The sequence below is a fragment of the Sturnira hondurensis genome, unplaced genomic scaffold (genome assembly GCF_014824575.4).
Source record: "Sturnira hondurensis isolate 20B ecotype Veracruz unplaced genomic scaffold, ASM1482457v3 Scaffold0024400, whole genome shotgun sequence".
NCBI lineage: Eukaryota > Metazoa > Chordata > Mammalia > Chiroptera > Phyllostomidae > Sturnira > Sturnira hondurensis.
In genome coordinates this window covers 4,421,472-4,443,732 of record NW_028097031.1, presented here as the reverse complement: position 1 = coordinate 4,443,732, position 22,261 = coordinate 4,421,472, and the positions used below count along the sequence as shown (strand labels likewise).

The 22,261-nt window shown below is 55.4% G+C and overlaps 1 protein-coding gene across 2 annotated transcripts in view; it reads left to right on the top strand.

Annotated features, from left to right (window-relative positions):
* The window catches only part of ARL15 (ARF like GTPase 15), a 296,926-nt gene that overhangs the window by 70,507 nt on the left and 204,158 nt on the right, over nucleotides 1–22,261 (top strand). For both annotated transcript variants that reach the window (XM_037038487.1, XM_037038488.1), the window contains exon 2: nucleotides 21,281–21,425. In XM_037038487.1, the coding sequence (XP_036894382.1) occupies nucleotides 21,281–21,425 (145 nt within the window). The remainder of the gene's footprint in view (nucleotides 1–21,280; nucleotides 21,426–22,261) is intronic.

The window sequence follows — 22,261 nt, the reverse complement described above, 5'->3', positions numbered from 1 at the left end:
TTCCTTGGTGGGACGCTCCTGGAGGCCCTGGCAGGTGGCTCTTCCTGGCTGTTCCTGTTCTTGCTCGCGCCTTCCTCGTGCTGTCAACAGTTACCCAGAGGTGGCGGTGCTCACACGCTTTGCGGGGTGGCCAGTCCTACGCCGGGTAGCAGGTTTCCAGTCCTTGGGGGCCCCGGGTGCAGTGATGGTTTAAGGCGCAGTGGTGTGGGCGTCTGCTACGGAGGGAGCCGGGGCAGGCAGGCCCTGGGCTTCTGTTCCTTTAGAAGGAAGCATGAAGACCAACTTTTACTGCTATGGTTCCTGTACGAGGCGGCAAGGAGCCATGGTCAACCCTGTCTGAGAGCAGAGGGACCCGTGTTCGAATTTCAGGTCACGGGGCTGATCTTTGTGGGGAGTGACTTCTCTGAGCTGTAGTCTCCTTCAGGGCCATGGGGGGCTGAGCAAAGGGCACGCCTCCCAGGGGCCGTGAGGATTACATGTAATCGTCCCCCGAAGTGCTTAGGAAGGACTTCGCCCCCAGCCCAGGGAGAGCCCTCCCCTCCGCACAGTCGTCGGGGTTCCGGATGCGCAGCCAGGGGACTGAGACGGGTGCGAGAGGGTTGGTGGCAAAGGCGACCATAAGGAAACCGTCCATTTCCCCACGTCCCATGAAAAATGTTCCCTCAAGCTGTGTGAGTCCGTGCATTCTGAGTGCTCACTACTAAATAGTGAGTTTTGTTTGCGCTGAAGCACACACAGTGCCCTCGCTTCGCCTGTCTTTGGGGCTGACTTCGTAACGTCTTCTCTAAGGCCAAGGGCCCTAGGTTTATACCTACATCCTCCTTTCTGTGCTTTATGGTTTCAGATCGTATGTTTAGCTCTTTGATCCATTTTGGCTTGATTTGTGTGCGTGGGGACAAATTGCGGTCTAGTTTCATTTGTCACATGTGCCTTTCCAATGTTCCCAGCGCCACTTATGGAAGAGGCTGTTTGCTTTGTCCATTTAACGTTTTTAGCTCCATTGCCAAAAATTACTTGCCCATATACCTGTGGGTTGATTTCCGGGCTCTCAGTTCTGCTCTGTTGGTCTGAGTGCCTGTTTTTCTGCCAGTGCCATGCTGTTTTGATTACGGTAGCTCTGCAGTATAATTTGAAGTCAGGGAGTGTGATTCCTCTGGCTCTGTTCTTTTTCCCCCCAGGATTACTTTGGCTACTTGAGGTCTTTTGTGGTTCCACACAAATCTGATAATTTTTTGTTCTATTTCTTTTAAAAAATCAATGACATTTTGATGGGGATTGCATTAAATACATATATTGTTTAAATGAGTGGGACCATGTCAGACCACAAAGCTTCTGCACAGCAGAAGAAACCACCAACAAAACAAAAAAGCAACCAACCAAATAGGATATATTTGCAAATAGCACCTCTGATAAGGGGTTAACATCCAAAATGTGTAAAGAACCCGTACGACTCACCACCAAACAAGCAATCCGGTGACAACATAGGCTGAGGACCCGAGCGGGCCCCTCTCCCGAGAAGATCTGAAATGGCCGTCGGATGTGTGCAAAGGGGCCCAACTGCACTAGCTGTGCGTTAGGGAAATGCAAATTGAATCTGCAGCGAGACACCACCTCACACCTGTGAGAGAGGCTGTCACCAACAGGACAAGGGAGGAGTGTCGGGGAGGTTGTGGAGGAAGGGGGACCTCAGTCACTGCTGGTGGGACGTAAACTGGTGCAGCCACCGTGGAGACCAGTGTGGAGGCTCCTCAGAACGTGAGCAGCAGAGTCACCACAGGACCCAGCAATTCCTCTCCTGCGCATCTACCCCAAATTGAAAACGTGTGTTTGCAAAGACACACGCACCCGTGTTCACCACAGCACTATCCACGGTGGCCGGACATGAGACACCCACAGTGCCCTGCGATGGGAGACTGGGCAGAGAAGATGCGGTACGTGTGTGCGCAGTGGGACGCTGCTCGGACACAGGGAGAGACGAAGCGCCACCGTTTGTGACAGCATGATGGACCTCGAGAGCATCACACTGAGTGAGATGAGTGAGACGGAAAAACCTAAGAACCATGTGATGTCCCTCATATGTGGGACACAAAACTGAAAGCAACAAGTGAACGAAAACAAACAAAATCTCAGAGGGGCAGACAGCAGTGTAGGGGTGACCCGAGTGGGGGTGAGAGGTAGTAACATGTAGAAAAGGTACAGGGGGTCAAATACACGGTGACAGAAGGTTTGACTGTGGGTGGCGGGCACACGGTGCAATGTACAGATGGAATGACACAATGTACAATGTGTCATGGAAATGCACAGCCAAGACCCGTGTGACTTTATTAACCAATGTCGCTGCAATATGGTTAATAAAAAGAGTTAAAAAATGACAGAATGTTTAGAATCACTGCTTGCACTGTGGCCTTTGACACGCCACACTGTGGGAACTTTTGCCTTTTAATTCTTACGCTTTCGAATCTTATTCTGTATCAATACCGAAGTATAAAGGGTAGGAAAAAAGTACAAAACTTGACTCGGAACTCTTTTACCATTATCACAAGTCTGGGGTGTGAGTGTTATGCTAGTCCGTAGGAAGAAGACTGGCCTTCGGGCCCTCTGTCGGGGGTTCGGGACTCCCACAGTCTGGAGGCACTTGACTGGAGGGGGTCACGGACACGCAGGTGCAGGTGGCGGAGGTGCTGCGGGGCGTGAGAAGGGGTCCTCCTCTGCCGGAAACCCGACCTCCTTGTGCTGGTTTCCCACTAGCTCCTCGGGAGAGTCCCGGGGGGAGAAGAGTGAGCATTGGACGCCTGGAATGAAGTCGGTTGTCCAGTCTACTCCGGTGGATGGGAGAGGGCCTTGGATGCTGGGAAATACTTCAGAAAGCCACCCCACCCCCGCCACACCCCGGTCACCCATCAGGGACCGCCCCGTGCAACGCACTGTCACAGAACCTGCGTCTAGCAGCGCCGGGGAAGGCGGGTCTGCGCGTGCCATCAGCCCCGTGTTTGCCTTTGGTGAGGAGAGCGTCCTGGGCAGCACAGGTGTCAGTTACTGCTCCTGACCGTCCTGGTGCGTTGCTGATGAGTGGGAAAATGGGAGACTTTGGGTCTTGGTGCAGTGCTGGGCGTCGGGGGATTATCTGACCCTCGGGGGCCTGAGTCTTTGTCTTTGACTAGACCACTTTATAACTCCCTAGAGCTGGAAGTGAACTTGTGGGAAATGGAAGGCAGTGTGGCCAATTCTTGTCCCTAGGAACGCAAATGAGTGATGTCCTGGGGGAAACAGTGTCCACACTTCCGTCCCCTGTGCCTCTGCTGTGTGGACTCTGTGGCCCTTGGACGTCTCCTTGGGACAGTTTGTAGCGTCTCTTTCAGTTCCCTCATTACTTAGTTAATGAGTTGGATGGAATCTTTAGTATGTGTTTAGTATACACATCGATGTGTGTATGAGAGTCCCGATTCTACTGTTTTTGGAAAATCATTTCATGTAGGGATTGTTTTTGGAGGTTTGCAGTGATGCGTGGTTTTTTCAGCATCACGTGGCCCTCTGCAAAGATGTGTGAGCTCTGCCGAGGCAGGGCCTGTGCAGCTTCTGGCCTTCCAGGCTGCGTCTGACGTGGAAGCACCAGTGTTCAAAGGTGCAGTGCTGGGCAGCGCAGGAAACGGGTTCTGCCGCCTTGTAACAGGGGTGCATGGTGCCAGGCGGGGCCTGGAAGTGCTGGTGGGAACCCTTTGTAAAGTGTGTGGCTGTCTGGCCGCTAGGCTGTGCACCTGGACCAAAATAATGCTGAGTGTGAACTGTCACTGAAAAAAACAAAAATTAACGAAAGGTGCAAAACTACGTGAACTCCCTGTTACCTACTCCCTCCCCTCCCTTTGCGGGGAAGGTGTGTGCTGGACCCCTGGACCATGCAGGTTCGAGGGCGTTGACCGTGCAGTAGGGGATCTGCGTGGGACCGTTGACTTCCCCCGAACCGGGCTGCTGGCCAGAAGGAGGGCCTCCTTCCCAACTGCGCAGTCAGTGAACACACTCTGTAGGTTCTGCGTATCATGCCCTGTGCTCTTACAGTGAAGAAGCTAGAGAAAATGAAGTGATGTGGAGAAAATCATAAGGTTCGTTTGTGAGGTTTTTCAAATTGCCGCAAATCTCCAAAACTTCCCCCAGCATACCTATTTAAAGGGACTCTGCGGGCCCGCGCCGTTTAAGGGTCAACGGCAGGGTGCTTTATTTTTTTTTTTTATTTTTTTCATTTTTTTGGCCAGGTCTGAGATTTTTATTAGAGTGAGATTGGAGGAAGATTTTTCGTTTTCGGTGGCTGGAAAGTACACCCAGCTGAAAACCATCAACCATTTTGACTACGCGCTTCACTTGAGTTGTGTTTCTGGACACGAGTCAAGTATGACAAGTGTGAGTTTCATAACTTTCTCTAACTTGATTCAAAAATGTTTGGGGGCCAAGATTCTTCGGAGGTCTTTTCTGTCCTCCAGGGAGGCCCTGTGCAGGTTATCAAGCTCGAGACTGTTGCTGGGTCTCGGAACAATGTGGTCAATCGTCAGTCTCCGGTGTGCGTCATCTCTGACTCTCGCCTCTGTCCTCCCGGTCATGCCCCCCGACCGGTGGACAGGATGCCCTCCTTCTCCCACTGGTGCCTCTCCCGAGGAGAAACCGATCATTTTGGTCACGTGTTCTGTGTGCTTTGGCCGTTCTCTCATTGGAGCTGCAGTTTTTGGACAATGCAGAGGAGGTCGGGAAGGGGGAATGTGTTGCTGAGGACAGAGGGACCGCGGGCTGTGACAGGATGATCCCAGGTCATGGCAGCTGGGATTCGGCAGCGTTCGCTGCCTGAGTCTCCCAAGAGACACCCAACCGCAGACGGCACTCTCCATTTTGGGATCTTTTAATTTATGGCCATAAATTTACTTTATTTATTTATTTACTTCAGTCCCCGATTGTTCAGCTTATTTTTTTTAAATCTAGTCCTGGTTTTTAAGGTTAAAAAATTGGCTCTGTGAGGATAAGTCTGGACGATTCAGGACGGAGCCCTTTGAGCGGCTTCAGTGACTCAGCAGAGGTTTCCCCGAGCGCCGGGCCGTGCGAGGCGCAGCACTTATGCCCACGTGGTTGGAGTTCTGCCGAGGAACCTGGGGGCCGCGCTGCAGGACCTCGGGCTGGAGTGTGGATGCCGGAGGGAGGCTGGAGGGAGGCGTAAGAGAGGAAACCCCCATGAACAGGGGCCGTGCAAATTACGAACAGCGCGTGAGAGAGCAGGGGGCTGAGGACGTTAAGAAGTCTCTGGCTTTGGATGAGTGGTTCAGTTTGTGATGCCATGTATTAAAATGGGTCAGGGAATTGATAGCGAATTTGGGGTTCCGTTAGAATGGTGGTCCCCAACCTTCTTGGCACCAAGGACCAGTTTCGTGGAAGACAGTTTTTCCCCAGACGGGTGGGCGGGGCCAGGAGGCGGAGCTCAGGCTGTATTTCCCGCCCAGCTTCTTCACTTGTTCACCTGCTCACCTCCTGATGTGCCACCGCCGGGTCCCTAACAGGCCAGGGACCAGCACTGAGCACCGGGGTGGGGGTCCGGTGCTAAAGTGCCTCGAGGGTCCCTCAAGGGTCCTAGATGTGCTCGCCCTGCGGGAAGCGCACACTCAAGCTGTGGTTCTCAGGAAGAGCCTGCAGCCCGACCTGAGATTTGGAAATTGCGAGTCGAAGCAGTGGCGGTGGAGGGAGTGACCCAGGTAAAGCCGGTCAGATGAGAAGAGGGCTGTTGGACATGGAGCGTTCCCTGGATTTCCGCCCCCCACTTCGTGAAGATCGTCAAGACCACCAGCATCCTCCGTATTTTCAAATCCAGTGGTTATCTGTGTGTTCTGACCTCAGGCAACTACCTCAGAGCCTTTGTCTTGGTTGATTACTTCCTCCCTCTCGTAACACTTAACTTCTCTTGACTTCCAAGGCACGGTGCTTTCTGGGTGTGTTCACCCGTTCTGCTGTTTGGTTCTCCTCTTGGCCTCAGTGTGAAACAGCTCTGGGGGTCTGCCCTGGCGTCCCGTCTTGGTCATTGGCATGACCTTGGGGTTGCCATTTTAGAGGAAGACTGAAGTCAGTAAGAGTCAGATAGAAGTAGAAGACGCGCCAAACCCAGTGTGATGTGGTTTCAGAGCATGTGTCCCTCTGTTCAGGAAAACTGCAGGTGGGTACAGAGTTCCATCAGCGTCAGTGCGGTGAGAAGGGGTTAGGGAATAACCCAATGGGGTCGTGAAGGCTCCGTGGCAGCTGTTCAACAAATCAGTTCAAAAGTGTTTATTGGTCGTGTTCTAGCTGCTGGGGATGCATCGGTCAAGATGCAGAACTCCTGCCCCCAGGAGTTCTACATTCTAGTGAGGATGACACCGTGTGATTGTATCAATAGACACAGAAAAGCATTTGACAAGCTTCAACACCCATTTATGATAAAAAATTTCAATAAAGTGGTTATGGAAGAGACGTAACTCAACATAATCACCCGCTCCACAGGTGATGAGCCCACAGCCAGCATCAGCTCAGTGGAGAAAGGCTGAGCGCGTCAGAGGCATCAGGAGCATCGGAGGCCAGGGAAGTCCCAGTCAGAGCAATTAGGCAGGAGACGGAAGGGCATCCGAGTTGGAAAGGAAGCAGCGAGCCGCCACTGTTTGCAGATAACGTGTTATAGGTAGAAAACCCTACGGACACATAAAAAACTGCTAGAGCTAATAAACAAATTTGGTAAAGTTTCAGGATACAAAACCAATGCACAGAAGTCTTTTGTGTTTCTTCATGCTAATAATGAACTATTCAGAAAAAAGAAATTAGGGAAACGATCCCATTTACAATGGGATCATTTAGAATCAAAAAGAATAAAATACCTAGTAATAATTCTAACCGAGGATGTGAGAGACTGTCCGTTGAAAACTACAGGACGTTGAAGAAGACGTACATGAATGGAAAGATGTTCTGTGCCTATGATTGGAAGAAGGAATGTTGTTGAAATGCCCATACTCCCCAGAGTATTACACAAATTCAGTGCAATGCCTACCAAAATCCTAAAGGTGTTTTGCATAGACACAGAGCAAATAATTAGAAAATTTGTGTGCAACAATTCTGGGGGCGTTGCTGCCTCTGATTTCAAACTATATTACAAAGTTGTGCTAATGAAAACAGTATGATTTTGGCATGCAAACCAACACATAGGGCAGTGGAACGTATTCGAGACCCCAGAAATAGATCCATGCATAGATGGCAAATTAGTTTACAACAAAGGAGCCAAGAGTACCAGGAAGGCCGGAGTCTTCAGTAATGGGGTTGGGAAAAGGGAGCAGCCGCAGCAAGAAATGAAACTGGACCCTTCTCTCACGCCATGGGCAAAAACTACCTCAAAATGGATCCAAGACTTGAATGTTAGACCTGAACCCATAAAACCACTGGGAGAAAACGTAGACGTTAAGTTCTTTGACACGGGTCTTGGTAGTGGTGTTTGGAATCTGACAGCAAAAGCAAAAGAAGCGGAAGCAAAAATAAGTGGGACTACATCAAACTGAAAAGCTGTGCGACACAGGAAAGCAATAAAACGAAGAGGCACCTTTCCGAGTGGGGAAATTGCAAATCAGGTGCCTGATAAGGGGCTGATGCGCGAAGTTTATGAAAAAACTGAACTCCCAAAACCAAACGGTCTGGTAAACAAGGCGTGGAAGATTGGGATGGGTGCTTCCCCAAAGAAGACATGCAGGTGGCCAGCAGACGCATGAAAAGATGCTCGGTATCCTTAATCACCAGGGAAATGCAAACCCAAATCACACTATTCCCTCACACCTGTTAGAATGGCCATTATCAGGAAGTTACGGAACAACAAGAGCTGGCGAGGATGTGGAGAAAGGCACCCTCATGCACTGTGGGTGGGAATGCAGACGGGGGCAGCCACCCTGGAAACCAGCGTGGAGGGTCCTTGCAAAATTAAAAATGGAACTGCCACATGACTCAGAAATGTCGCTCCTGGGTATGTATCCAAGAAACCGAAAATACTAATTGAAAAAGGTGTCTGCACCCCCGACTCACTGTGTCATTGTTTGCAGTAGTCGGCGCAACAAAGAAACAGCAACTACGTGTCCATCGGTGGACGGAAGGGTGAAGAACCCGGGGTGCAGCTGCCCTGGGGTGTTGTTCAGCCGTGTGCAGGTGTGAGACCGTGCCATTTGGGACAGCGTGAATGGGCCTTGAGGGCGTTATGCTAAATGCAATCAGACAGGGAAAGGCCAATACTGTATGTTTCTCTTATATATGGAATCTTGAAAAAAAGAAAAACAAGCTCATAGATACAGAGAACAGATTGGTCATTGCAAGAGAGGGGGGTGGTGAGAGAAGTGGGTGGGTTTTGTTTGTTTAAATAAAATAAACAAATTTTAAACCTGATATGGGACTTAACATTGTATATCATGTCATTTCAAAAGTCTCATGTTTTAAAATTCCACATCACCTATACTAATGGGAGGGCAGAAAGAAACGTGCAATTATGAGAAATAGTGAGTTGTGAAAAAGTTAAGAGGATTGAAAAGAAAGCTGTGGTTTTTATTATCCAGTCGCCTTGGAAGTCTTGCTTGATAAGAAAACCTCAGAACAATTTTTGACTCCCCACCCCACCCTACTGCGCCCCGATTATGTGACAGTGAGGCCTTATTGTAACGTGTGCAGGGTTTGGCAAGACCCCGACGCCCCTGTCCCGGAGTTCCGTGTGGCAGAGGACTTGCTTCTTCCGATGGAGTCTGTTCCTCTTGCGTGTACATTTTTTACGTGGTTGGTGAGGAGTGTTTTATCGCCACCAGCTCCATCTCTGATTGTCCACGAGCAGTTCCCCGGGGGCCACGATTACGGTAATTACATGTCCAGTTCTAACTAAGTTCAAAGCCGTGGAGAGCCACGGACGGCTACAGAGTCTGCAGGTTCCAGCCAGGTAGAGTCATTTGTGATAGTCTGTATGAGGAATTAGTTCCACAAACTCACCAAAAAAATGAAGCAGCATGTCCTTTTAAAGAAAGACATACATGCCTTTATGCCATCCTTCCCTTTCCAACGCCGGGACTCTGCTGTTTCTTAACATGTTCGTTTACTGTCGGCCTTCGGGTTTTATTGTTTGGGGGGGTGCCTTTCTCAGCCGGGGACTGCGGCATTTTTCTTTTTTGCTGAGTACAAATACGGTTGCTCTTATGTTTCGGTCTTCTACATGCTCCAGATGAATAGTCCTTTGTTGTCGTAGCGGTTGCTTCACAATTTTGGTGAGATTTGCAAATTAGAAAAGGGTAACTTGGAAGCGTCTGTGTCACTTAGACAAATATGTTGAAAGCCAGAGTGGTCTTATTAAAAAAAAAATACTGTTTTCTACTTTACTGAACAGAAACTAGGTGCAGCACACACACCCCTGTCTGTCCCGCCTACTTGCCTTCTAGGGGAGGTTGGAGGGGGAGTGGAGCTGGTGAGGAGGGACACAGACCTGTGGGCACTGGCCTCTCAGTCATACCTGGCGGCCCCCCTCCCATGTGCGGCCACTTGTCTGTGGAGGTGTGGAGAGGAAGGAACGTGTGGTGCTTGCGCCCGGTCTGGGAGAGGCGGGTATCGCAGGACTGCACGGGGGCTCCGGGAGGGCACGAGGGGTTTGCTCAGGGAAACCCAGGCCGCACATTCGCTCGTTCTTTCTTGTCCTGCCTGCACCTGGCTCGGCTCTTCTCGGCCCTTCCCAAGGCTCTGGCCTCTTTTGTCAGAATAAATCCACGACATTGAGAGATCAACAGATATTGTCCCAACTCTTCCATGGCTTTGAGTTGTTGTGATAACAGGGAAAGTTTGCTGCCTCTGGGACCAGAGGACAGCATGGTAGCTGCGGCCTGCTGGCTGTGCTGCCAGTGAGTGCGATGGCCCCTGGGACCCGCGATGGCCCCTGGGACCCGCGGGGGCCGGTTCCAGGCGCACCATGGACGCCCAACCGCAGGGATGCTCAGGCCTCATGCGAGAAGGCACAGCGTTTGTGGAACCTCCGCAGCGCCTCCTGTGACTTCAGGTTACTCCAGACGACTCGTAACACCGTATACAGCGTAAATAGGTGTTACACTGTACTGTTCAGGGGATGATAGGAAAGGGTCTGTGTTTGTGCAGTTCAGACATGAGCACCACGGGCCTAACCGCATAGTGTGCATTCGCAACAAGGTAACAACGTGAGGAAAACATTTTTCCCATCCCTGGCTGGTTGAACTTGTGGATACAGAACCCAGGGATACGGAGGGCCGGCGGGACACTGTGCAGGGCCACAGTCCGTAGGAGCTGAGTCAGGGTCCTCCCCTTTTGCTGCAGTAGGCCAACAGGCCAGCCCCGGCACGGCACCGTGGTGCGAGCCACTGGGTGCTTCGGCTCTGAGGCTTAGGGTCCCCGCTGGAGCTGTCAGAGGTCACTGTCACCTGCTGTGGAGTCTGGCCAGGGCGCCCCTCAGCCAGTGTGAGTGGCAGGTCCTGAACGGATGGTTGCTGGGGTTACCGTGGCCACCTCGTGCTTGCTGGTCGTTAGCTTTGTCGTCGGTTCTGCGAATTGTTAGCATCCTTCCAATAGATCACGCTCCCAGTGTTTGCAACCAGAGCCCTGTCTAGTCCAAAACGAAAGGGAGGAACCCTCTGGGAGGCACACACACACACTCCAGTATTATGTTTTCCTGATGGTTGTGAGAAGTGCCTCGATAGGGAGTGGGGTACTTTATTAGACCAAAAAAAAATTGTTGTTCAGACTGCTTTCTAGTAAGGCCCCAGCTAAATGTCAGACCTGTGGGATTGCCCCAGTGTCTCCATCAGCCTGTTCGTGGCACCTGTGTTGTGCATGTAATGCACAGAACGCAATCGAAGGCATTTGTGCCTGTGTTGGTTTCCAGGAATAAAATAAAGCCAATATAAAAGCATTTACAACCCTAGTGGAGTGCTGCTTTCAGTCTCTCCGGGGAATGGAGGCTCTGTACGCTGGCGTTTGGTTTCTGACGAGCGACAGGCGCTGAAGAGATGGGCCACTGTCTCTCGGAGCTCCCAGGAGGGCCCGGCTGGGTCTGCGCGCTCGGCCTGCGCCACCATCCACGGGCGAAGCCTGGCAGTCGCTGGAGCGCTCCCTGGGTAAAACGCACCTTTAAATAGCTCTCGCAGATGAATCGCAGCTTCAGAAGTGAGAAGAAGGCTCGTAAGGCTGCAGCTGCCCGCACAGCTGTGGGTGCGAGGCGCCCAGCTGTGCCCCCTGCCCCCGCCTCCCTCGTCATGGTCACGGTCGTGGGCCCTGCTGGCAGACGCTGTCTGGCATGGGTGCCGAGGTGTGAGGCGTCAGCATCTCGTTTTCGGATCGGCTCGCGGCACCAGCCGCAGTCGACATTTGTCTTTGTCAGCAGGTACAGCGGCGCGATCCGAGGGAGCTTGGGGACTACAGGCCTGCTGCCCCCCCCCGCCCCCCCGTGATGCTTTGTCTGGGTCTGCACAGACCAGGGAGGAGATTCATAATCAAAGGGAACGGATTGAACGGTGGAGGTAAGACCAGCAACGTTTAAAAGCTGGCTCTCTTCTTGGGGGGAAAGAAAGCCAGTGACGGTCCCATGACACACCTCGGTCCCTTTCGATAGCTCTCACAGCCGGCGAGGAGGGCTGTCTGCATGTCCTCAGGCACCACGAGCATTTGGTGTGTCATCTCAGCTCTTCACCAAAGGGGCAATAAAATAAAACCAGACCCTGAGTTACCTTTCATTATCCACTGTGAGAGGAATCTGGACTGATGGTCACAGAAATCTCGTGTGAACCGTGACGAAGATATTCGGACCTGCTGGTGACGGGCACTGGGTCGGGCAGGCGGTGTGCTATGTCCACTTGCCGCTCCAGCGCGCCACGCAATGACCCTGTTTCCTGCAGCGGGGAGCGCATCAGTGAGGTGGCGTCTCCCCAGACAGCCGAGGGGTTCGTGTTCAGGCTAGTCTGCCCACACACGTGGTCAGGGCCACACGCTCCATCGCAGGGGAGCTCGCCTGCCACCTGGGGCTGGGGTGGGGTTGCAGGGTCAGACACGCAGGGTGCGGGAGGAAGGAGCAGTGGTGTTCGCCCAGGTGCTCTGGGCCCCGGGGGAGCGTGACCTGGGAGTCAGAGGCACCGGACAGCCGGGGGGTCCTGACAGTGGGCTGGGAAGGTGGCAGTGGTGGGGGTGTTTGGCAGAGGGCGTGCAGATCAGACTGGGGGGCACAGGAGTCCTGGAAGGAAGTTGAATCCGGGAGGATGGCTGGGAGCCAGCGGAGGGGGGCGTGGTGGAGGCAAGTGGCCAGGCCCCGTGCAGATGAGGGGCGAGGACGAGCTGGATCGGGAACTTGGCGTGACTGGCGGGCGCCACGGCAGGGCAGGCAGATAGGAAGCGACAGCACCCGGCCTTGTTCCGTGTGTCAAACATTGTCTCCTGCCATCCTGTGACAGCCCTCAGAGACCAGAAGTGAAGGAGAACTCAGGTCCCACAGGGCCGGTCTGCTGGGCTGGGGGCCGGGGCAGAGCCTGCGCTGCCCTGGGTGGCCCTGGGAAGGTCTCCAGTCGTGGGGACAGCTTGGTGCGGTTCCTGAAGATTGTGGTCAGCACTTTGGACATGGAGTTGGAGTTGGATGAGACCCACAGGCAGGGCCTCATTAGTGGGGCAGACAGTGCTCAGTCTGGGAGACGGCGGTGACACCCCAGACAAAGGCTGACAGGCTGGAGGGGACAGGGAGACAGCTGGGACCCAGCGGGACTGGTGTCCAGGAGTTGGTGGTGGGTCTGCAGGTGGGACCGAGGGCCGTTGTTTGGAGCCGGCAGATGGTCCAGTGAGCAGGGCGCTGCTGCTTCCCACAGGGCGAAGCGGGTTCGAGGGGGCACTGCAAGGAAAACGGGTGGTCTGACTTCTCCCCTCTCATCTGCTGCAGAGCTCCCCTTCCCCAGTTCAGAAAGCACCAAGGGCAGACCGGACCTGCTTTGTGGGACCTTCCCTGGGGGGTGTCTGTGACGCTCAAACCTGCCCGAAGCCTGCTGGGCGGCCCAAGCGCTCTCAGGAGTCCCTGACGCGCTGAGCGGAGAACAGGGGTACTGCTGAGGGCCGTGAAGGGTGCTGGTGTATTTTGAGGCCTACTTTCTGCTTAGAAACATCCTGTTCCGATAATGACCATGAAAGAACTTTTACCAAAAAGGTATTAATCTCTCTTTAGCTTTCAGGTAAATGTGTATTTATTTGCTCATCAGAAAGGAGTTGTACGCAGTCTGAGGCGGACGCAGGTGAAGCCCTGCTGTGCCTGTGTTTGTGAAAACAAACACGCAAACTCACGCACAGCCTGGTTCCCCTTGCAGACGGTCGCGCCTGTGGAATTACTGCTGGTTTCGTTGGATAACCCCATCAGCATAAAAGTTGAGATTTAAAACTGAGATGTATCACCTAGCCATAATAAGAGAAGCATTCCATCTTAAAATGAAGACGTTTATTTTCTACTTAGCTTCCTTTCTGAATTTCTTAGTTAAAAAACAAACCAAAGACAAACTCATTCTCCCACTCTGTTTCCACCTGACAGTTTGGATAGCTAGGAAGGTAGGAGAATCTCGGGGTAGAGTCTCTTTAAGTGCAGTTACCAGCTATGTGCCCTGTCTTTTCAAACCAGGACTTGTGACTGCCACAGGCCGAGAGGGCTGACGCTCCGCCTGGGAGCCACGTGGGCCCCAGGCTGGCTCAGCTCCGTGGCACTCCCCCCTCCCCCCAACGGGTCGCCATCAGAGACGTCCGTCCCTCTGCAAAGCGGGAGGCCAGTGTCTCTCGCTGCCAAACATGAATCCCCTGCTTCTGCGGGTTTCTTCTGTGGCCCTGAGTTAACAGACACAGAGACAGGAGACAGCCCGGAACGAAGCAGAAATAATGGCGTGTTTCACCCCAAAAGGAATGTGGATTGAGAAATACGAAGGGCAAGGCCAGGACAGACTTAGTGTCCCGAGGCCGTGCACTGTGTTGGCCGGAAGGCTCAGCCCCCGGGGCCGTTTGGGGCCAAAGCCCTCCTCTGGGAGGCAGCCTTGGGCGGGAGGTTGGGCCCATCCTCTGTGAAAACGGTGTATTGTTTTTCCCATTGGGGTCCCAAAGGGCCTTGGGGGTCTTCATCTGGGAAAGTGTGTATCTCCGGTGAGAGGGGGTCTCCCTGCTGCTCTGGGCACGGGTCTGCCGCTCACTGTCCCTGGGTCTAGAGGAGCCACTTTGCACTTAGATGCTTGTCACCTGTTTGCCACGCCCCCGCTTTCTCTGGGACCCGCGGGGCCTGTGTGAGATGCGCTCTTCTTCTGGCCTGGGACAGAAAGCGCCAGCCAGAGATGCCACTGTCCTCGCGGGTCACTTCCCTCGTGTGCCCCTCCCTCGTGTGCCCCTCGTTTATTTGCTTTATTATGATATAATTTATTTTAAGTGGGGAGTTTGAGGGCTGGTTCTTTAGAGAATTTTTTCCCTCCTCACCATGCGTAGAGCCAGCCGTCTCTGCAGCCGGCCTGCGGGCCTTCCCTCCACGGACAAGCCCTGGCCTTTCCAGGGGGCAGAGGGGCTGAAGGAAAGCAGCGGACGAGGGAAGGGGGAGCCAGCAGCACGGCCCAGCCCCGGCTTCTCTGTGCCAGCCCCTCACCTGCGCCTTCTCTGTGCCAGCCCCTCACCTGCGCCTTCTCTGTGCCAGCCCCTCACCTGCGCCTTCTCTGTGCCAGCCCCTCACCTGCGCCGCCCTCCCTGACTCAGCTGGGACCTGTCCCTCAGCCGTGTTGGGAGACAGGCGGCCGTCCCTGCCCTGGGCATCCTGCAGCCCTGACCCCAACGCTGACCTGGACCGGCATCCGCCAGGTGTCCATCTGCCCCATTACACAGGCACACTTACTTAACACGCTGTCCCCCAAACAACCAACACACCCCACGTCTGGAGCTCGGACCCGTGACCACAGACACGGTGGCCACAGGGCCCAGGGAGGACCTGAGTCGGCCCAGCTCTCGGGCATGTCTTCCTACCCGTCCACTGCCCCCGTGGAGACGCACCTGATGTCCCCCACATGCCACACCACTGGGTGTCAACCAGGGCCTCAGGCTTCCAGGGCCCAGCAAATGGCCTGAGTCGCTGCCACAGCTCAGACCCTGGTGACTTACTTCCCTCCTGTGGGCCTCAGTCTCCTCGTCTTCAAGTCGGAAGCACGGTAACTGCTCTCTGGGCTGTTCCGGGGAGTCGAAGCGCTCACGCACACGAGCCGCTGCTGGCTGGTGGCAGACCCCAGGAGCTGCCTTCGGCTTTTTAAAAATTGTTCGCACTCCCGCCCCTCCTCCTCGGGCCTTTGCCAGCACTGACGGCTCCCTCTGGTCCTGTCACTCAGTGTGGTTGCGTTCTCAACACACAGACCCCGTGTGCTGATCCCAGACGGGAAGATACTTAAAACCCTGTACTTCCAAATATCTACAGGCTGCCTGATATTTTACCTATGGAATGTGTGTAGCGTTAGAAAACCTGTCTAGGAGTTGACCGCTTCAAAACTTCTTCTTTTCTTGGCAGAGTTGGGGAGGGTCATGAAACACAGGGGCCTACTTTGGGTTTGGAAGCCAGAGGACTTAAGGGATTGATTTGGGGCAAGTTCTGGGGCGTTTGCTCTTGCTTCGAAGTACCAACCAGTCGAGGCTGCGGCAGCCTGACTAGAGTTTATGGAGCACCTACCCTCGGGCCGCACAGGGGGCCCCGTGACCTGCCCTTGGGAACCCCAGACTTGTCTGCTGAGACCTGTGTGGAAATGAGGGTGGGAGAGTGGGGGCCTGGGGTGGTGACGGCATGGCTGTGGGGACTCCTGGAGCTCACTGACTGTAGAAAAGTTTCCAGCAATTTAGAGCTCTGGTCAAACCGAATTTATGCTCAGAATAAAGTCATTCAATCACGATGAAAGGCAGCATATCCGTGGGAACAAATGCCGTGTCCCCGAAGGCTAGGACCCGGCCAGCCGGGATGGTGGTGGGCTATGCTGGAGCCTGGGCCGGAGCTGCGGACTTTGACTGAGACTCCATGAAGCTGCAGCACAATTCTCTCCCCGGCGCTGCCCGGCCACCCTAGGGAGCTGTGGAATTAAGCTTGTAAACCGATCTTGGCACCAAGGATGATTATGTCTGTGGGTCCATGTGTGTGATTCTATCAGCAAATAATCTGTACAGTCAGAAAAAGATACAAGTGGCACAGTGTTAACGGCAGGGCTAGAAACCGTGCGAGGGCCCGCAGCGGAAGCAAGGGTGTGCTGTCCCCCTCTGGGGGACCCAGAGAAGACCGCCCAGCGAGGGAGCTCCCAGAGCAGGGAGGAGAGACAGGCCAGGGCCTCCGCGGGCCACTCGGCACCAGCGGCCCAGAAGCGTGGGGGCTCAGACTGGCGGAGGGACTGGGGCGTGGTTTGGAAGGACCCAGGCTCATTAAGGTGCAGATGTGGAGGGAATCGAGACGCCCAATTAAGTGCTTAATTAGTGCTTTACAGGGTCAATTTGCTGAGCAGTTCTTCACAGAGTACCTGCTGTGACAGGGCTCTGTCCCCAACAGAAATGGGACGTTTTAAGACAGTCTTGCTGCCTTGGTGCCAGGCCACCAGACCGAAGTGGTGGCCTCATTTTACCCTTGCACTTTTATCTTTAGCTTATTTTTTCCCCTAGTGCACGTGTTCACTCTCCTTTAAGCAAATGTCTCGAGGTGTTTGATCATGCTTTTTAGCCAATGCACCTTTCAGCGGAAGGTACGATTTGTGCAAAGTCTTTGACACAGGAGCTTCCGGTCCTGGCCCTTCACACGGCGCCTCACTCACCGCCCGCAGGGGCAGCAGCGGTGGCTTGTGGACGCCTGCTCAGGGGAGACGTCCTGTGCCCTGACGCAGCGGGAGAGAGGCACTGTGTTTGTCTGCCAAGGAGCAAGTCCACAGGAACCCCAGGTGGGAAGACCTGTGTGCAGAGCCGTCCAGGTCACAGAGACGGTGGCCTCGACCGCCCCTCCCCGGGCGCCGTGGCTGCAGCGCAGACCCCCTGTCCTCTGCTCTCTGATGCACGTCAGGGCCAAGGGTCTCCCGTCTTCCGTGTCTCAGCTTGGACCCGGGCGGGCTGGAGCACCTGCGGGCCGCCGTGCACAGATGGGGGAGGGGCTGCAGCCTGGGCTGCACAGTGGGTGGGCTGCCAGGCCCCCCTGCCCGAGGAAGCTGTCACCTGCTCTCCCTTAGGAAAATCAGCCTCAGGACGCACCGTTGTCTGACTGCACGGAGCCCCGTCCTGCCGCAGGGCAGTGGTGGGGACGGTTAGACGTGACTGGTTAACCGCACGGAGACTGGAGCGTGCAGGGCTGTGGGCCTGAACAGGGGCGCACAATGCCTTAGTGTCTGGCCTGGGAATGCAGCCCGAGCTCGCCGCTCGCTGTCAGGCCCGCCGACAGCATTGTGCTCGGCATTGTGCGCGGTGAAAGGGGCGAGCTCCGCACAATGCGCGGCTGCTCGGGCGGCAGACACAATGGACTCCGGTGTGGCGCGGGCTCTGGGCCCAAACGCGTCCTGTCCAGGAAATCGGCTGTGAGACCCGCAGCTTCGTTAAGTTTTAAAATGAAACCCGAGTGAAAACATGGAGTTTTTAGGAACTGATTCAAAAATGTGGACGTTATTCCCCCTGTTTGAAATAACATGTTCTTAATCGGCACAAAATCTGATACTCTTGCCATTTAACCGTAGGATTGATTTATTTCAAATCGATGTTCAGAGATTCTGCCTTGTAATCATTGTTACTCTCACCTTGGGGCTTTCTATGTCCCAAATACCTTCTTTCCAAATACCGCCTTTTGTGGGGCAGGGTCCGGGGTCCGGGGGAGGCTTTTGTTTTGTTCCTATTTAGCTTGGTTCTTCCAGCACAGTTGGAAACACAGGGTCTGCGTTTCTGGGAAGGGACTGGGGCAAGGGGAGGGGTCGTGCCAGGTGCCCTTGGCCTCTGCACGATGGGGCTGTGGGGGCCCAGGAAGGAGATGAGCAGAGCAGACTGTCACCTCCGGTGGCTTTTTATGGCGGCAGTGCCTCAGGTGCCCTCGAATATGCAGACGGGCAGGGCAGGTATTACTGGGCCTGCCTGCACAGTTTTTACACTCTGGGTTTGAGAAGAACATGAAGACGGAGTTCTGGAACTTTTGACCAAACTGCCGAGTCGTACTGGCATGGGAACGCTCTCAGCCGGGCGGTGCCGTCATCATTTGTGTTTAAGATTGATGAGAGTCTGGTTTAGGGTGGTTACAGGCGGTCCAGGGGAGTCCTGTCAGAGGCTCTGAGCAAGAATGGGGGTGACCGCAGAGTAGGGCTCCCTCCCCCTGGCCGAAAGCAAAGCCACCCAGGAAGAGGAAGCACAGCCACGGTGGGACGGGATGGGTGGGGTGGCCTGTCACAGTCGGGTCTGGCGGGGCTCTCCTGTGCGGGCAGCTGCCAGGCCCTGGTTGTTTTCATCATGTGTGCACACATACAACACACTCTCACACACTTCACATACACGCACACACAGCACTCATCATACTTACATCACATACAACGCACCCACAACACACATACACGTGCGTGTAATATACACACACCATACATACACACACAAAACACATTGGACCTGCATGCATGCACAGCACACACCAGACATGCACGCACACCCACAGCACACAAGCACAAACAGCTCACACACATGCATCTCTTTGGCATACCCCCATCGAGCCCGGGACTGGCTTCCCCTCCGTGAAGGGACGCTTGGGGGAGGTTGGGCCGTCTGGGCCGGCGCTCGCAGGGACCTGGGGCGTGAAGCAGCCGCAGCCCTGGGTCTTGCGGGGCGGCGGCGTGGAAGTGCCTCGAGGCTGAGGAGGGCGGCCGCGAGGAGGCAGACAGACGCCATCGGGACCCCTCGGGCTGGGACAGGCTGAGGACATGTGGGCAGAGTTTAATCCCCTTGCGAAGAGCATGGCTTAGATCAGAGTTGTTTACCAGAAGCAGGCAGAGCCTCCTGAAAGCCGAGGGAGGTGGAGACAGACAGCAGCCCCATTGCGTGGCTGAAAGAAGCTGCTCATCAAAACCCCGTCTGGGAGCCGGGCTGGCCTGGCGCTGGGGCAGCCTGAGAAGGGGAGTGCCGGGCTCCTCTCGTTTCGACACGCTCTGCTCAAAGCCCGGCGAGCATGGCCCAGGCCTTCCGCCAGTCTGCCGCCTTTCCTACGCGAGACTTGGAGGTTGTCCAGGGTGCGTTCTCAGCCCTGGGGACACCACCCAGATGAGAGTGGACAGACAGTCTGATGAGGAATGACAGACCGCAGAGTCTGTGTGCAGAACTCCTAGATGTGCGGGGACAGTTTGACGCAAATTCTGACGCCCGCTTAGGATCAGCGCAGGCAGCCCCGAGGACAGGGTGCTTGAGCCGGACCTGAACCCTGAGGAGGGCTTCACTCGGCCGAAGGCGGGGGCAGCAGCACCCATGCGTGTTAGAGACTTGAGGTGCAAGAGGCTCAGTGTGCCTGGAGGCAGGCGTGTGCGGGGAAGGGCAGGGTGAGGCCACTCTGGGCCTTGCAGACAGGGACCAGGGTTCGGCCCACGAGCAGGGGACACTGTGGAGCAGGGCCAGGCACCTGCGATCGGGTTTCCTGAGCAACTGCGGGATTGGGGGTGCTTGTGGAGAGGGCGAGAGCAGGGACGGACAGCCCGGGCCCGTGGGAGTATGCCGATGGAGTCCAGGCGGCCAGGGCCTGGGCTGCAGATGTGCACACAGATTCCAGAGCCGTGGCAACACCAGTGTGGAGGGAGTGTGTCTGTGTGGACTGGGAGATGNACAGGGACCAGGGTTCGGCCCACGAGCAGGGGACACCGTGGAGCAGGGCCAGGCACCTGCGATCGGGTTTCCTGAGCAACTGCGGGGTTGGGGGTGCTTGTGGAGAGGGCGAGAGCAGGGACGGACAGCCCGGGCCCGTGGGAGTATGCCGATGGAGTCCAGGCGGCCAGGGCCTGGGCTGCAGATGTGCACACAGATTCCAGAGCCGTGGCAACACCAGTGTGGAGGGAGTGTGTCTGTGTGGACTGGGAGATGTGAGACGGCAGGGAGCGAACCGGCGAAGCTGGTCTGCGAGAGCAGGGAGTGGTCGCGGGTCAGGTTTAGTCTGAGGACGGACCTCCTCGTGGTCCCTCCTCGTGGTCTCCGGGTGACCAGACGTCGGTCGGTCTGTCTTGCCTGGCCTCCCTCTGTGCGTAGAACCATTCAGGACCTAAACACGTCTGGATTGACAACCCCTGGCCCCAGGTAAAGGGCTGTCAGGCTGGTCAAAAGATCACAAACAGCTCGAATGATCTCCAGTGCCCCAGATGTCCTCACCTTTGACGCCCGCAGGGCCGACTGGTCCTGTGACAGTTTGCAGACCTGGGCTGACAGAGGTCGGAAGGCAGTGCTGTGTACAGGGGCTCCAGGGAGTGATTTTAAAGGGTCCTATTTTGAAATAATATCAAAGAGCTGCAAGGCCAGCACAAGGCATTTTCCTGTCAACTGTTTCCTCGACGTCACTAGTCGTTGCTGACATTTTGCCTTGGTGCTTTGTCACGCTCCCCACCACATGGAGGTGGAGGAGTTTTTGGAGCCAGTAACTGTGGGCGTCAAGCTCCTCCTCCTCTGAGCGCCCACGTGTGTGACCCCCAGCACTCAGCTTTCCTTGGGGCCCCCATAGCTCGGTGCCTGTGTTCGGACACTGAGCCTGTGTGACCAGGGTCCACTCCTCGGCCTCCCGTACGCCTCGCCTGCTCTGGTCCCAGTAATGTCCCTGGTGACATTGTCTCACAGCCCCACCCAGGCCCTGTTCACCCGTCCCTCCCACCATCTGACCAGGGACACTTCCACCGTGTGTTTTGCCGGATTTGACAGTTGGGACAAGGCGGTTCTGGAAAGCAGGCCCGTCTCCTTGAGAGTGCTCTCAGAGTGGCTTGACTGACCCTTCACTGCCGGTTCAGGGTGTGCGTTTGGGGCAGGGAAACAGGGTCCTGACGGAGCCCCCTTGAAGCCCACCTGCTGCTGTGGGGGTGGGGAGTCTGCACCTGCATCCCTCCTGGGGGTGGTGACCGATCACGAGCTAAGCTTGTGCCCTCTGGTTTCTCTGCTCGGCAGTGACCTCTCCCCTGCTGAGTGATGGGTTGTGTAATCACTTCTGAAGACTCACTGACTGTGTCGCTAAGCTCTGTGTCCGTGTTCTTATTAAAGGAGCCCCTGTCCCCTCTCTTGGCAGTGTTTCCGAGCACTGTGCTGCAAGGGACCACCACCCGCACGGCCGGAGTATGACCTGGTGTGCATAGGGCTCTCGGGCTCCGGCAAGACCAGCCTGCTGTCCAAGCTCTGCAGCGAGAGCCCCGAGCACGTCGTGTCGACCACAGGTGGGTGCCCGGTCTGCGTCCTGTCTGCCTGCGGGGTCCCCTCCCCTCTCCTCCCTGTGAGGTTCAGTGCTGCCGTTCACATCCCTGAGTTGTGGGCTCTCTGGCTGCTTTCCAGAGCAGGTCTGAGGGGCTCTGGTGACGTTCAGCTGCTGCACCCTGTCTCCCCTGGCAGGGTCATGTCCATGCCCCCAAGTGAGTCACACTCAGGAAAACGTCGCTGCAGCCTGCCCTGAACCCTGAATTTGACTCCGTAACCACGGGTTCCACACAGGTCCTGTGAGGGTCACATTCCCATGAAGTGTCATCATGCCTACGTGTGCCTGTCACACTGTTCCTGAGCCCTGTGACTGATGGAGGCAGTGTCCTCTTCCCTCCACGTCGTCACCGGAGGCAGTGGGTGCAGGGACCCTGACCAGGTGAACAGTTCCCGGCGATGGCCCAGAAATGCCAGCCTGGGCTGTGGTTCCCCATTGGGGACCCCTGGCAGTGTGGGGGGACGTGCGGTTGTCCCAGCCGGGAAGGCAGTGTGTTCCTGACTTCTGCCCCACACAGGGCGGGCCTCCACAAGGACCTCTCCGGCCCCAAATGCCAAGGGCTCCCCTGCAGCTTCTGTCACCTGTCACCCCCAGACGCCAGCTCCTTCCTCCTGGGAGTAGAGCAGGAGTGAGGGCACAGCGGACAGAAGGCGGGGGAGGAGCAGCCGTCACGGAGGAACTGATGGGGCCGAGCCATCGTCTAGGACAGCCAGGAAGGCAGTCCATTCAGCCTGCTTCTCTTGAGCACCTACTGTGTGCTACGTCCAGTGTCAGGACCTGGGAATAAGCAGTGGCCCCAGC